The following is a 13,673-nucleotide window of genomic DNA, read 5'->3' as shown; positions in this document are numbered from 1 at the left end:
ATTAATTTTCCCATTAAAGGGAAATTAATATTCACTGCTCCCCACACCCATAGATGGCGGTGAAAATTTTTAATATCACTGACCTTGATGCCGATAGATTAGTGAGATTATGATCATGGGCAGCAGTGAATATTCATTTCCCTTTAATAGGGAAAGTAATAGTCACTGCCTCTTCCGCTGCTGGCTTCCTGCAGTGGCGACCCCGCTCATGCCTCCTGTGCCCTGCTCCGCCACGGACCCCCACCCCCCAGTGAGCAAAGTACATTTGGACCATAAGACACACTACCCCCAACCTCTATTTTACCCCTATTTTTTTTTTTTTTTTGGGAAGGTGGGGTTGATGATAAAAAATAAAATCCTCTTTAGAAGTGGAGAAATGAGTCACATTAATGCAATTTCCACAAATCATATGCGATACTGGCAGGGTCTCAACCAAAAATATACATGTTCCGATTTTTGCACTGTTAATGGGGTTATGCAGGAATACGGTTCTCTTTGATCTGATCAGTCTTGTTGTCTCACTACAATGCCTGTTCTTCTTTGATACAAACATATTTTCTATATAACACACTGGTCCATGATGCCACATACTTGTAGTTCTGGCACTCATTCTCGGTGATGTTCAGCTGGGTATCGAGCTGATCCAGGAGGGTGTCTGTACACTCCTCACAAAGAGGGTGGTCCACATCTGTCTGACCCGACATGATGTCAAACAGATCTCCCGTCACCTGGAACACGAGAGAGAAATGCACGTTTCAGTTGAACTTTCCTATGCACTTTCCCTATTAAAATTTGCAACTAAAGAGGTTTTCTGGTTTATTTAATCAGTGGAGCATTGACCTGAAAGTTCTACATCTTTCTAATTTACTTGGTGTGAACTTTAGGCCTACAACCAGCATAGAGCAGAATGGGATAGAGTATAATGAGGACAACTTTAGACTCCATTTGGCCTCCTTCGTTCCTCTGGTGTCTTTCTTTATAGTCAGACATAATGGGGACAGACGCTCTGAGCTGAGGGGTGTACTCCTCCTTCGTGGACTCTGTCCATCACTCCTCTACATGTCTAAAGATTTACAAAACGACTGATCGGGTCTCATACTGCATAAATCCACAAACCTGGTGATAAAACGTATAATTGCTGGTTAATAAGGCCTACGTTAGCATGTGCAAACATTAACGTTAAATGGGGCAGTGTTTGCACATGCTCATAACACTTCATTTACACAGTGGACTTTGGGCCCCCCGTTCTCAGGATCAGTTGGGGGGCTCTGTAGCCGATCCCTCAGCAATACACGGGGATAACTAAAATCAGAAAACCTTTTAGTGCCAGCAATAGCTTGAATGGTAAAGCTCTACCTTGAGTCTTCTGCTTAGGTTCTCCATGGTGCCACCATCAGATGCTTCGCCTATCAGGGTAAAGCTGTTTGCACTCTCTGTGGACATCATCCTAAAGGCAAAAGGTATGTCTCGTATTAACACTACAGCACTTTTAAAAGAGTTTATCACTTTTATGGCGGCACGGTGGCTCAGTGGTTAGCACTGCAGTCTTGCAGCGCTGTGGTCCTGGTTTCAAATCCCACCAAGGACAACATCTGCAAGGAGTTTGTATGTTCTCCCCATGTTTGGGTGGGTTTCCTCCGGGTCTCCGGTTTCCTCCCACATAACAAAGACATACAGATAGGGAATTTAGATTGTGAGCCCCAATGGGGACAGTGCTGCTGATGTATGTAAAGCACTGCAGAATTTATGGTGCTATATAAATGAATAAATATCATTATTTAAGGAAAGTGTATCCTAACTGCTCTAATGTACCTAAAATAACAAAACAGCAAACACTCTCTCCTTCCCCAGGTCCGGTGCTCGATCACCATCGCCGATCAGGTCTTAAAAGTGTTTTGGCTGCCGAAATGTTCTAATGTCATGTATGGTCATCCGAAACTTACTACTGCAGCCAATCCATAAGTTTAGCAGCTTGTGCAGTTTACCTTGGCTCAGACTGACCTCTGATTGGCTACACCAGTGACGTCAAGTCCCCAGCAAGCACAACCACTGCAGTCAATCACTGAGCTCAGTGGCTTGTTCTGTCAATCTTGGCACATCTGTGGCACGCAAGAATTGGCTGCAGCAGAGATCCATGTTGTCAACGTGACATCACCGCTACAACAAAAACACAGACTCAAGCAGCCACTGCAGGATCTGAAAAGGGACAGTACCTACACGGTATTTATTTGTTCAGTATATAAAAGAGAGTTTGTGGTCCACTTTCTTTAATGTGGCAAGTAGTGATGAGCAAGCACTACAATGCTCAGGTGCTGGGTAATCAGTAAGAGCAGTATGGGCGCAACTAGAGTATAATGAAAGTCAATGGGGGACTCAAGCATATATTTTTTTTTTAACAGGAAATCTTTTGAAGAAATGCTCAAGTCCACCATTGACTTCCATTATACCCAGGTGCTCAAGTCACACCCAAACTAGCATCAACTGCTCTTAATGAGTAACCAGCACCCGAGCAAGGTAGTGCTTGCTCATAACTAATGGTAAACCCTTAAAAATACATTCAACCATATAAGCTGACTGCACATGGCCATCTCCAGTGACCCAGAATTACTGCAATGGCACCCACGTATTGCCATAGTGAGGTTAAGCCTTAATGCATCTCTACCTTGGCAACCACCAAATAGCTGGTAGACAGTAAAAAAGGAGAGAATCTTTAAGGCATGTTCAGAAAGGTTTTATATATCCTCTTTGTGATCGAAAAACATCCTATAATGGACCTCTTTCGTATGACACGGGTCACCAGAAATGATGAACAGCCAGCTGCACATACAGCAATTGTTGGCTCATCCGTTTCAAGATCATTGACAGGACAAGTTCATGGTTTACTTCAGAGTATCTTCACTACAGAGTCTAAAGCAGGCTTTACACACAACGACATCACTAACGAGAGGTCGTTGGGGTCACGGAATTCGTGACGCACATCCAGCCTCGTTAGCGACATTGTTGCGTGTGAAACGCACGAACGACCGTTAAACGATCAAAATTACTCACCTAATCGTTGTCCGGTCGTTCTAATCCAGACTATCGTTGATGCTGCAGGTACGATGTTGTTTGTTGTTCCTGAGGCAGCACACATCGCTGTGAGTGACACCGCAGGAGCGAGGAACCTCACCGCACCTGCGGCCGCTGGCAATGAGGAAGGAAGGAGGTGGGCGGAATGGTCGGCCTGCTCATCTCCTCCCCTTCTATTGGACGGCTGCTTAGTGACATCGAACGAACCTCCCCCTTAGAAAGGAGGCGGTTCGCCGGCCACAGCGACTAGGCAGGTAAGTCCTATATTATTATATATATATATATATATATATATATACACACATACATACATACATACATACATACATACATACACATACATATATACACACACACACACACACACACACAATATATATATTTTTTTTAAACAAAGACATGTGGAATCCGCCCCAGAAATACATCAGAAATCACAGCAAAAATTATTCAGAGCAGATTGCCATCGTGTATTTGAGTGCGAAGAACCATTTCAATAGGTGGGAATATTGCCCTGGAAGTCCCTAAACTTGGATAGATAAACCTGTCCCATCACAGTGCTCGTTTCACAGGCACAAATCATCATGTGCAATCTGTAATGGGGTGATCAATAGTTACTGTCAGGCTATGTGCCCACGTTGCGTGTTTACATGCAGTTACGCTGCGATCTGCACCGCAGCGTAACTGCATGCGTCCTGCGTCCCCTGCACAATCTATGGAGATTGTGCAGGAGCCGTGCCCACGTGGCGTATTAGAGCGCAGCGCTTCGGCCGGCTGCTGCCAGAAGCGCGCGTTCTAAGAAGTGACATGTTAATTGTTTTTGCCATTTGGGTTTTGCACTGCAAAGCAGAGTTTTTGACCAAAGTTCTGCAACAAAAAGGCAGCATTTAAACAGCATAGTGCGGACAAGAAACCCAAATTCCCATAGACTTTGCTTGAAAAGCAGAACACATCCATTTTGGCATTAAACGCTGCAGTTGAAAAAGCAGCAAAAAAGCAGGTAAAAAGCAACGTGCGGACATAGCCTCAGTCTCTGCTACCAGACTTCAAAAATCACCAATTCCCTACTGGAAATTGGTGAGAAAAAAAAAAAAAGAAACTTCTGTCTACATGTAAAACTGGAAGACCTGATTACTAGCAAAGATAAGCCGTCTCTATTTAGACAACCCATGGTCTCTTCAGTGATCTACACCTTGTTCCTGGCATTAGCCCTTTAATTTTCTATATAGAATGTGTACCTGGCAGGTGGGATTAATCTTCTGGAAACTCCATCTGGTCTGTTTTCTACAAAGGTTTCCTATGTAAATAAATAAAATAATTTCTAATCTTTCACAAGCAAAAAAAAAAAAAAATTAAATAGTCAGTACAGATTTAATGGGAATCTCAGCAAGCTTTTGCCTCCTAATCTGAGGGCAGCATAATGTAGGGGCAGAGATACTGATTCCAGCGATGTGTCACTTACTGAGCTGCTTAGAGTACTTTTGATAAAATCACTGATTAATCAGCAGTAGATTATTACAGGACTACTTGGTGTGCTGCCAGGTAGTCCAACATATTCATCATGCTCTATAACTGCTAGATCTGCAGGAGAGAAAACAGTAATTTTATCAAAATGTCAGCAAACAGATCAGTAAGTGACACATCACTGGAATCAGGGTCTCTGTCTCTACAGATGAAGGAGCAAAAACATGGTGACCGATTCCCTTTAAAAAAGGTAACATTGCAGAACATTCCATACAGCTCCTCCAATATGCCACGATAATACATTTTTGTAAGTTCATAGTAATCATATAATGGCTACAGATACATGTCAGTGCATTACCTCAGTAGTTACCTCCTCTTCTCGAGTTTCCCCTGGTTTCACTGCAGCCGTTGACACCAGTGGGGCTGTAATGCAATATGGACAGATGAGAACTGAGTGGGTTTCTACAGATGTGAGTACATTCTGTTCAGGCTGGGTCTCCTGATATATGTGGTTATGGTGCGCCAATCTCAGCTATTCACAGAAGTGCTGGGATTTCTACCAATCCCAATAATGTTTCCTGAGTTCTTCATGTGAATGGACAGATGGTGGACGAGGTGTACCACCATTTACTGTCCATGGAACAATAAATGGAGAATACATGACTATCGCTTTGTTGATACAGAGGACCAAGTGTTCAATGACAGTGCACAATGGACCCTACTGATCTATAAAGGGGTCTGCTGGGTTTCCCTCAAGGTTTCCAGCATTTTACTGGCCAAAACAATGATAAATGAAGGTAATATCGTCTAGCATTTTGGGCAGAATCTGCGTCAGAGCCTCCTACGTAGATGTGATCACACAAGCATCTGACAATTTCTCGAGAAGACCAAGTGACCCACCTGTAAGCTCCTGCATGGTGACTTTATCCAGGATCTTGAAGGAGGTGTCCAGCTTCAATGGCTGGCTGCATCGCTGACATACAAAGCTCACTTGCATTGTGGAGGATTTAGAAGTCTCCATTTTCCTGAAGAACGTTGGAAAGACAGAATAATCAAATGAATGAATGAGGCAACCTGCATCAAAACGTATTAGCAATAATAGTGAACACTACAGATGATCAAAAAGATCTGCAGGACACTGGTTCAGGTATCACATCAGTAGACCATGGTCGCTGGACCAGAGCCCTAAGAAAGGCCTTCTAGCTGCCAGAATCCTTGGCGGCTCTTCTGATTAGTAAGCATGGTGGGATTTCATCTGTGAGGACATTGAAATGGGCCTTCAAATCAGGGTTTGAGGATTCTGGCAGGTAGGTGGTAATTCACACGGCTATGGTCCAGCAGCCATGGTCTACCAATATGACGACTAGACAAGGGTCCTGAGAATCTTTTTGATCATCTCAACTTAATCAGGTACCTTTCAGCACTACACAAAACCTTTGCATGGCCCATGGATTACAAAGTGTAAGATACTTGTAGTCTGTGAGCCCTCGTGGGCAGGGTCTTTTCCCCTCCTTTACCTGTCTGTGCCTTGTATTGTTCATTATTGTACTTGCTTGTGTTATTTATACCACTTTTCACATGTAAAAGCGCCATGGAATAAATGGCGCTCTAATACTATATAATAATATTGGGTGGCACTATGGTTGTTGGTTTGAGAGCTCTAAGCTCCTTCATTCTACAAACTGGTGGTACAGTATGTATCTTCTCATATGTAGCAATTCTTGTTGCTGGAGGGTGGGCGCCTGTGATTGACAGATTCCAGCAGCGTGGCTGGCCATAACAATCACTGTCTCAGCTGTACTGTAGAATGGCTTCTACACGGTGCAAAATGACTGCGGCTGAGAGAAGTGACCACAAGTGATCCGGAGATCCCGGCCAGCCTGAATGTCGGAACGGCTAATATGTCATCAAGGCAAGTCGGCCAAAGCTGCTGAACTAGAGTAATGGTAAATCCTCATGACAGAGTAAAGAAAATATACATAAAAATAAATAAATAAATAAATACAGAAGATGACAGCAGGAGAACAGATGAAAGGCACAAAAAAAATCCAGTAAACCGTTAAAGGGAACCCGTCAGCAGAAATTTAGCTTTTAAACCTAAAAGTTCCCCCCTCTGCAGCTCCTGGGCTGCATTCTAGCAAGGTTCCTATAGTTTTTGTGCCCCCTTTTAGACCAAAATAAATACTTTATAAAAGCTGTACTTTTTGGTATGCAAATCTTCTAAATTATCCATGGGGGCGGGCTGTCTGGTGTTCGTTACTGTCCCTCCTGCCGATTTACGCCGTCCCCCCAACGCTCCATTTCATACCTCAGGGCGCCGCCCAGTGCGCCCGAGGTCCCGCGCATGTGCCGTGCGACTATACCGGGACTGTCCACTGTGTGCACAGTGTGACCACTGAAGACATGTTGCGCCGGCACGAGATTATGGGTGGCACTGTGATTGTCATCAGCAAGTGCCTGCCCATAATCTAGTGCCCACGCTTTCCCCTCTGCCTCCAGCATTCTGCGCAAGCGCTGGCCATATGACCCGACGTCACCTCTTGTAACCGGTGGTGTCCTGCTCCGCTCCTCCCATCTATTTCCTGCTCCAGGGCAAGATGGGAAAGAGGTGACGTCGGGTCATCTGGCCAGCGCTTGCGCAGAACACTGGAGGCAGAGGGGAAAGCGCGGGCACCAGATTATGGGCGGGAACTTGCTGATGACAATCACAGCGCCGCCCATAATCTAGTGCCTGCGCACATGTCACCAGCAGTCCCACAGTGCACAGTCCCGGTACAGTGGCACGGCGCATGCGCAAGACATCTGGCGCACTGGGCGGCGTCCTGAGGTATGAAATGGAGCATTGGGGGGACGGCGTAAATCAGCAGGAGGGACAGTAACGGACACCAGACAGCCCGCTCCCATGGATAATTAGAAGATCTGCATACCAAAAGGTACAACTTTATAAAGTACTTAATTTGGTCTAAAAGGGGGCAGAAAAACTATAGGAACCTTGCTAGAATGCAGCCCAGGAGCTGCAGAGGGGGGAAACTTTTAGGTTAAAGCAAAATTTATGCTGACAGTTTCCTTTAACTTGCTTATATTCACACTGCCGACAACTATATAAATCACATGGGAATAACCCTTTAAGTGAATGACTGTCTTGACTGTAGAACAGGAGTAGAGAATCTCTGGCCTACGGTTATCTTTTGGTGGCCCCCACGCAAATTCCTGGGGAACACAGTTCTTGGGCGGCAGCAGCATCTTTTAGGCTGCTGGTCCTTTAAATATCCACGTGCACGGCGAGAACGGAGTGTTCACTCCTGAACGCTGCGTGTGCATACACTGAAGGGGTAGGTCCTCAAGCTGGCCACTGCCAGTGTGCTGAGGACTTACTTCGTGGGTGGGGAAGCATGCTAAGTGCTCTCATCCCACAGTATACGCATGTCAGCCCCACCATCCCAGTGATGTTCATGCCTTCTAGTGCTGTATACCCCCCAACCCCCATGGATGTCTATGGAACCAGCAGTCCCTTTGTCTCCTATGCGATGTATGTACAGCAGTCCCTTTGTCTCCTATGTGATGTATGTACAGCAGTCCCTTTGTCTCCTATGTGATGTATATGATTTACAAAACTTATTATCACAAAGAAATGACTGCGCTCCAGACAGATAAACCTGGAAAAAGCAGTTGTGAGAAGTAACATGATCATAATCACCAATCACCACAACCGCACCAACGAGAAGCAGCTCCAACCACCACAGCAGGGGTGAGTTAAATAATTGACCAAATATCTAAGGGCAATTTGCAAGTTGATATTGAATTGTGCATCCCCCGAAGGTTGGTAAAAATTTTCAGATGGCCCCCGGCAGAAAAAAGGTTCCCCAACCCTGCTGAAGAGCATCTGGATAAGGACGTCTATAGCAGCAGGGTTCCTTAGATAAGGTTTGGAGGAAATGCGCTGATGCACAATCATTATCATCATGGAATCAGTGTTTGTGAAGAAGAAGGAACATGAACTTTTTTGTGCCATAATGAAAAATACAACCAGAAAAAAAAAATCTAAATAAATTATCTGGGTAAAAGTGCAGAAGGGCAATTGTCATGAAATGCGTCACATTATGCGTACTACTGGCTTACCCATAGGTTAATACAGTCATCAACTTATATTGTGTTTGGCTCAGGGGAAAAGCGGAAAAATAAGAATGACGTAAAAGATAGGGAGTGTTAAGAGCTCATTTTATTAATCAAAATGCAGAGTAAATGAACAAAAGAAGTCTCCTCCACGACTTTCCTGAGTGATGGCAGTGTGCAGCGACGGAGGCCACGGAGTGAGGAGGATGAGGATAAAGCAGAGAAAAAGACGACAAGAAGAGGCGCGTAGAAGCGGGCAGTGAGGACGGTGGACGGGCGAGCGGTGAGGGAGGCTTCACCCATTATAAGGGTATGTGCGCACGTTGCTTTTTACCTGCTTTTTCTTCTGCGCTGTTTAATGCCAAAATGGATGTGTTCTTCTATTCAAGCAAAGTCTATGGGACTTTGGGTTTCTTTTTTTTTTTTTTTTTTTTTTTTTTAAATTCTTTATTTTACATACCAACTCGTGACATTGAAAAACTTTCTGCTCCACAAGGAGCAACATGAAAAATATCAGGGATATAACGTTGACATAAATCCTGACCTCCAGTATCCTTATGCATCCCGTCTGCCATCCCTACGAGTCTGGTCTGATTTTAACCTTTTATTTTGAGAACCAACTCTATACAAAGAAAGAAGAACATTTAGCAGAAAGAGAGAAAAGAAAGTCCTAAAAGAGAACATCATAAGTTGTGTGTATCAGGAACAGGAGAAGGTGAGAGAAAGGGGGGGGTGAGGAAAAAAAGGTGAGAAGAGGGGGGGAAAGGAGACCGAGAGGGAGAGGGAGAAGAAGAGAAAGAGAGAGGGAAAAGACAAGACAAAAAAAAAAAAAGGGGGGGGGGGGGGGAAAGAGGGAAGAATGGGGGGGGTTTGGGAGAAAAGGGGGGGGGGGGGGGGGATTCCAGGGGGATTACCCCACACCCCCACCAGGGCGCTCCCGCGGGTCAGAGAGCAGTCTTATGTGGTCTGTAGAGGAGGTGAACTCCATCCATGGAAGCCATGTCCTGTAGAAGTCCCCCGGCGATCATTAAGAGAGGATGTCAAATCCTCCATGTGCATTAAGTCGTTGACCCTTGATACCCACTGAGCCACCGTGGGGGGGTCCGTAGACTTCCAGCCAAGAGGAATACAGGACCTGGCGGCCATGACTAGGAATCTCAGCAAGGAACTTTTATATTTAGAGATCGGGAGTCCCGTTAATTGTAGTAAAAACAGCTCTGGTCCAGTGTCTCCTTCGTCCCGGTCACCTGTCTGATTACCTGCTTCACCTCTGACCAAAACCTCTGCAAAGAGGGACATGACCAGAAGACATGTACATAGTCACCCTCCTCCAATCCACACCGCCAACACGCAGGGTCCACTGAGGGGAATATCCTATGCAGCCTAGACGGGACTCTATACCACCTTGCCAGCAGTTTATAGTTGGCCTCCAGCAATCTGGAGCTGATCGATGTTTTATGTGCTAACATTAAAATTTTGTCTCTTTGCGTGACAGTTAGGGCCATCCCCAGATCCCTCTCCCACTGCTGCAGGTATGCCGGAATGGGCAAGTCTCCTGGGTCTGCTAGCATGGTATACACTAAGGAGAGCGAATGCCGAAGAACACCCCCCTCTAGGCAAAGTTTTTCAAACCTCGTGGGGGGCCCTGCATACTGAGTGAAGCAGGGGAGGGAGCGCAGAAAATGCCTCAGTTGCGTCGCTCTCCATCTCCCCATGGGATTCGGGGTCAGGAGACTACGGATATCCTCAAGAGGTAGCCAATCCCCCCCCTCTTCCCAGGTGACAAGCTCTAAATCTACCCCCCTGAACCCAACCCCGAAAGACAGGGTCCGAGAGGCCAGGGCGGAACTCCGGATCTCCCAATATGGGCGACATGCAAGAGGGCACAGGAAGGAGAATGCGCCGAATCTCGTTTTTCGAGCAGCATTCCAGGGTGGCTCCAATAAGTGGGTGAGATTTCAAATTTGTCGGGGAAAAGTGCAAAAGCCAGGGAGTGGCCGGGAGATGTATGTCCGAGAAACTCTGTTCCAGTGCCACCCATGCCTTTGTCTTAAAGTGGCGGCACCAGTCTAGTACCCTGACCATGTGAGTAGCCCAGTAGTATTTTTTCAAGTCGGGGATTCCCAGACCTCCTCTGCTCTTAGGTCTACACAGTAGGGAACGGGAAATTGTCGCCGGTTTATTTGCCCAGATAAATTTAGTTTGTAGTGAAGCCACATCCCCGAAAAAGGAGCCCGGGATCCGAATCGGCAGGGACTGAAAGAGGTATAATAGCCGAGGAAGTATGTTCATCTTCAATATTGCACACCTCCCGAACCAAGTAAAGTAGCCCTTCCCCCAACTTGCGCAGTCTGTTCTAATAGATTGCAAGAGAGGAAGATAATTCAATTTGTAGAGTTGACTAATGTCCGCTGCCAACTGGACCCCCAAGTACCTCAGGGAGTGACTAGACCACCTAAACCTAAATGCAGATTGAAGCGAGACTACCTGTTCTTGGGGTAGAGATACATTTAAAGCTTCGGACTTTGACATGTTGATTTTAAAATTAGAAAGAGATGAGTATATTTCCAACTCTCTCAATAAGTTGGGGAGGGAAACCTGTGGATTAGTTATGAAAAAGAGTAGGTCATCCGCATATGCCGCAATTTTGTAGTTGGAGCCGTCAACTCTAGGGCCCGATATGTTAATGTTTCCTCTTATTCGACATAGTAGGGGTTCCAGGGTCAGAATGAAGATCAGGGGCGATAAGGGGCAACCCTGTCTTGTGCCATTAAGAATGGGGAATCTATCTGAGTTGAGACCGTTCACTCTAACTGTTGCCGATGGGATGCTGTACAGAGAGCAGATCCACTTGAACATCATCCTCCCCAGCCCCACCACTCGCAATACCTCCTCCATAAATATCCAATTAACTCTATCGAACGCTTTTTCTGCATCAGTCGACAAGAGCATGAGTGGCGTCCCTTCCGTTTTAGCCTTATGGACTAAATTCACCGCCTTAGTTGTATTGTCTCTTGCTTCTCTTCCCCTTACAAACCCTGCCTGGTCTGTGTGAACAATTTCCCCTATCAGCGGGGACAGTCTGTCCGAAATAATTCTAGTAAAGAACTTCAAATCCGTATTGAGGAGGGATATTGGCCTGTAACTTGAGCAGGAGGAAGGATCTTTGCCCTCTTTAGGGATGACTACTATGTTAGCGGCTAAGGAATCCCTCGGCAACGGGGCTGCCTCACATGATGGGATATTGTTAAAGGCTGAAAGGAATGGGGGAAGCAGTAGAGTGCCCATTTTTTTATAGTATTGCAAGGGGAAACCATCTGGGCCCGGGGCCTTGCCTGTGGGGGAGTTTTTGATTGCGGACCAATACTCCTCCTCGGAGATGGGCCTCTCCAGTGCCGCCGCATCCTCAGGTTTAAAATGTTTCAAGCCGGAATCCAAGATATATTTCCTTATGCGTTGCCGCAGCTCCGCCCCAGCTCTCTCGGACCGTCCCTCGTCTATAGAGTAAAGCGAGGAGTAAAAGTCTTTAAAGGCGGATGCGATGTCCTTCGGCAATGTGGCCCACCCCCCTCCGGGAGTTTGCACTTTAGGGACATATCCCCTCGCCCTCTGAGTCCTCAGGGCACGAGCCAGTGCCCTGCCACTCTTATTACCAAATTCGTAGAAGTGTCTTCTACACTTGGCTAGTGCTCCCTTGGCTTTGTGGTATAGTAAAGTACGCAATTCCTCCCTCTTCCTACCCAGCCTGACTCCTATCTCCCCTTCCAAAGACCCCTTATGTGTTACTTCCAACTCCCTTATTTCGGCTAAGAGAGATGTGACCTCCGCTGCCCGTTCCCTCTTCAAACGTGAACCATGCTTGATGAGTAGACCCCTTGCCACGCATTTGTGCGCCTCCCAGACAATATTAGGGGACACCTCCCCCTTTCTGTGGTTGTCAAAATATGTAGTCAAGGCCTCCCCCAGTTCCCGCATCGTCGCCTGGTCCGCAAGTAATGAAGTGTTCAGCATCCACTGTCCCTGTCTTCTGATGGAACAGTCGAGGGAAATAGTGACTGATCAGAGCATGATCAGAAAAGGATATGCACTCAATCGACGCATCCACCAGAGAATGAAGGTCCCCATGTCTGAGGAGGAAAAGGTCCAACCGTGAATAGCAGTTATGAACAGCTGAGTAAAATGAAAAGTCTTTGTCTGATGGGTGCATCAATCGCCACGTGTCTATCAGTTGGTGATCATGTAATCCCCTTCTCATCCGGCGTAGTGCCTTTTGTGGGAGACTGGACACCCCCTTTGAGCTATCCCTCGACGGTTCCAACACGACATTAAAGTCACCCCCCAGAATCAGGGTACCCTCTGAGAATTCCTCAATCTGCTCAAGATAGCGTATCAAGGCGGCACACTGACCCTTGTTGGGCAGATAAACTGCCACAAAGGTGACTATTTGAGAAACAATGCGTCCCTTGAGCATTAGGAGCCTTCCCTCGGCATCCGACCGAGAGTCTAACGGTTCCCAGGGGAGCGTATTAGACAGCAAGATGCTTGTGCCCCTTGATCTAGGATCCGGGGAGGGTGAGTGGAGTACTATTGGATACCTTCTGTCCGTGAGTCTGTATGGTCTGGATTCGCAGTAGTGTGTCTCTTGAAGAAAGGCGACCTGGATTCGGTTTCTCCATAGGAGGTTCAGTAGTATAGAGCGTTTCTCCGAGCTGTGGAGTCCCTTGACATTCAATGAGCCCACTCGTAGCTCATGCTGCTTTTGTTTCACCATGCTCTGTCACAGGAACCCGGGTGGGGGGGAGGGGCGAGAGAGAGGAGAGAAAAAAAAAAAAAAAAAAAAAAAAAGGAGGGGGAGAAGGGGCAGGGGAGAAGAGAGAGGGAGAAAAAAAAAGGGGGAGAAGAAAACTTCGAGATTAGAAAAAAAGAGAAAAAAGAAACTCAAGAAGATAACCGGAAAGTAGAGAAACAGTTAATATACTGTTCGTAGAGCCGGGGACCAGCCCAGGGACTACTTAAGGGAAAAACGGGGA

At 46.3% G+C, this 13,673-nt stretch overlaps 1 protein-coding gene across 1 annotated transcript in view; it reads right to left on the bottom strand.

The window, feature by feature from the left end:
• The window catches only part of BECN1 (beclin 1), a 37,004-nt gene that overhangs the window by 19,095 nt on the left and 4,236 nt on the right, over positions 1-13,673 (bottom strand). Inside the window, exons 2-6 of the mRNA XM_075349982.1 lie at positions 5,431-5,555; positions 4,889-4,953; positions 4,305-4,363; positions 1,357-1,447; positions 592-728 (exon numbers count right to left, since the gene is read on the bottom strand). Coding sequence (XP_075206097.1) covers positions 592-728; positions 1,357-1,447; positions 4,305-4,363; positions 4,889-4,953; positions 5,431-5,551 — 473 coding nt within the window. The 5' untranslated portion in view covers positions 5,552-5,555. The remainder of the gene's footprint in view (positions 1-591; positions 729-1,356; positions 1,448-4,304; positions 4,364-4,888; positions 4,954-5,430; positions 5,556-13,673) is intronic.

This window comes from Anomaloglossus baeobatrachus, chromosome 5 (assembly GCF_048569485.1).
Source record: "Anomaloglossus baeobatrachus isolate aAnoBae1 chromosome 5, aAnoBae1.hap1, whole genome shotgun sequence".
NCBI lineage: Eukaryota > Metazoa > Chordata > Amphibia > Anura > Aromobatidae > Anomaloglossus > Anomaloglossus baeobatrachus.
Note: the sequence above shows the minus strand (reverse complement) of the source record. Positions and strands in the feature narration are given on the sequence as shown.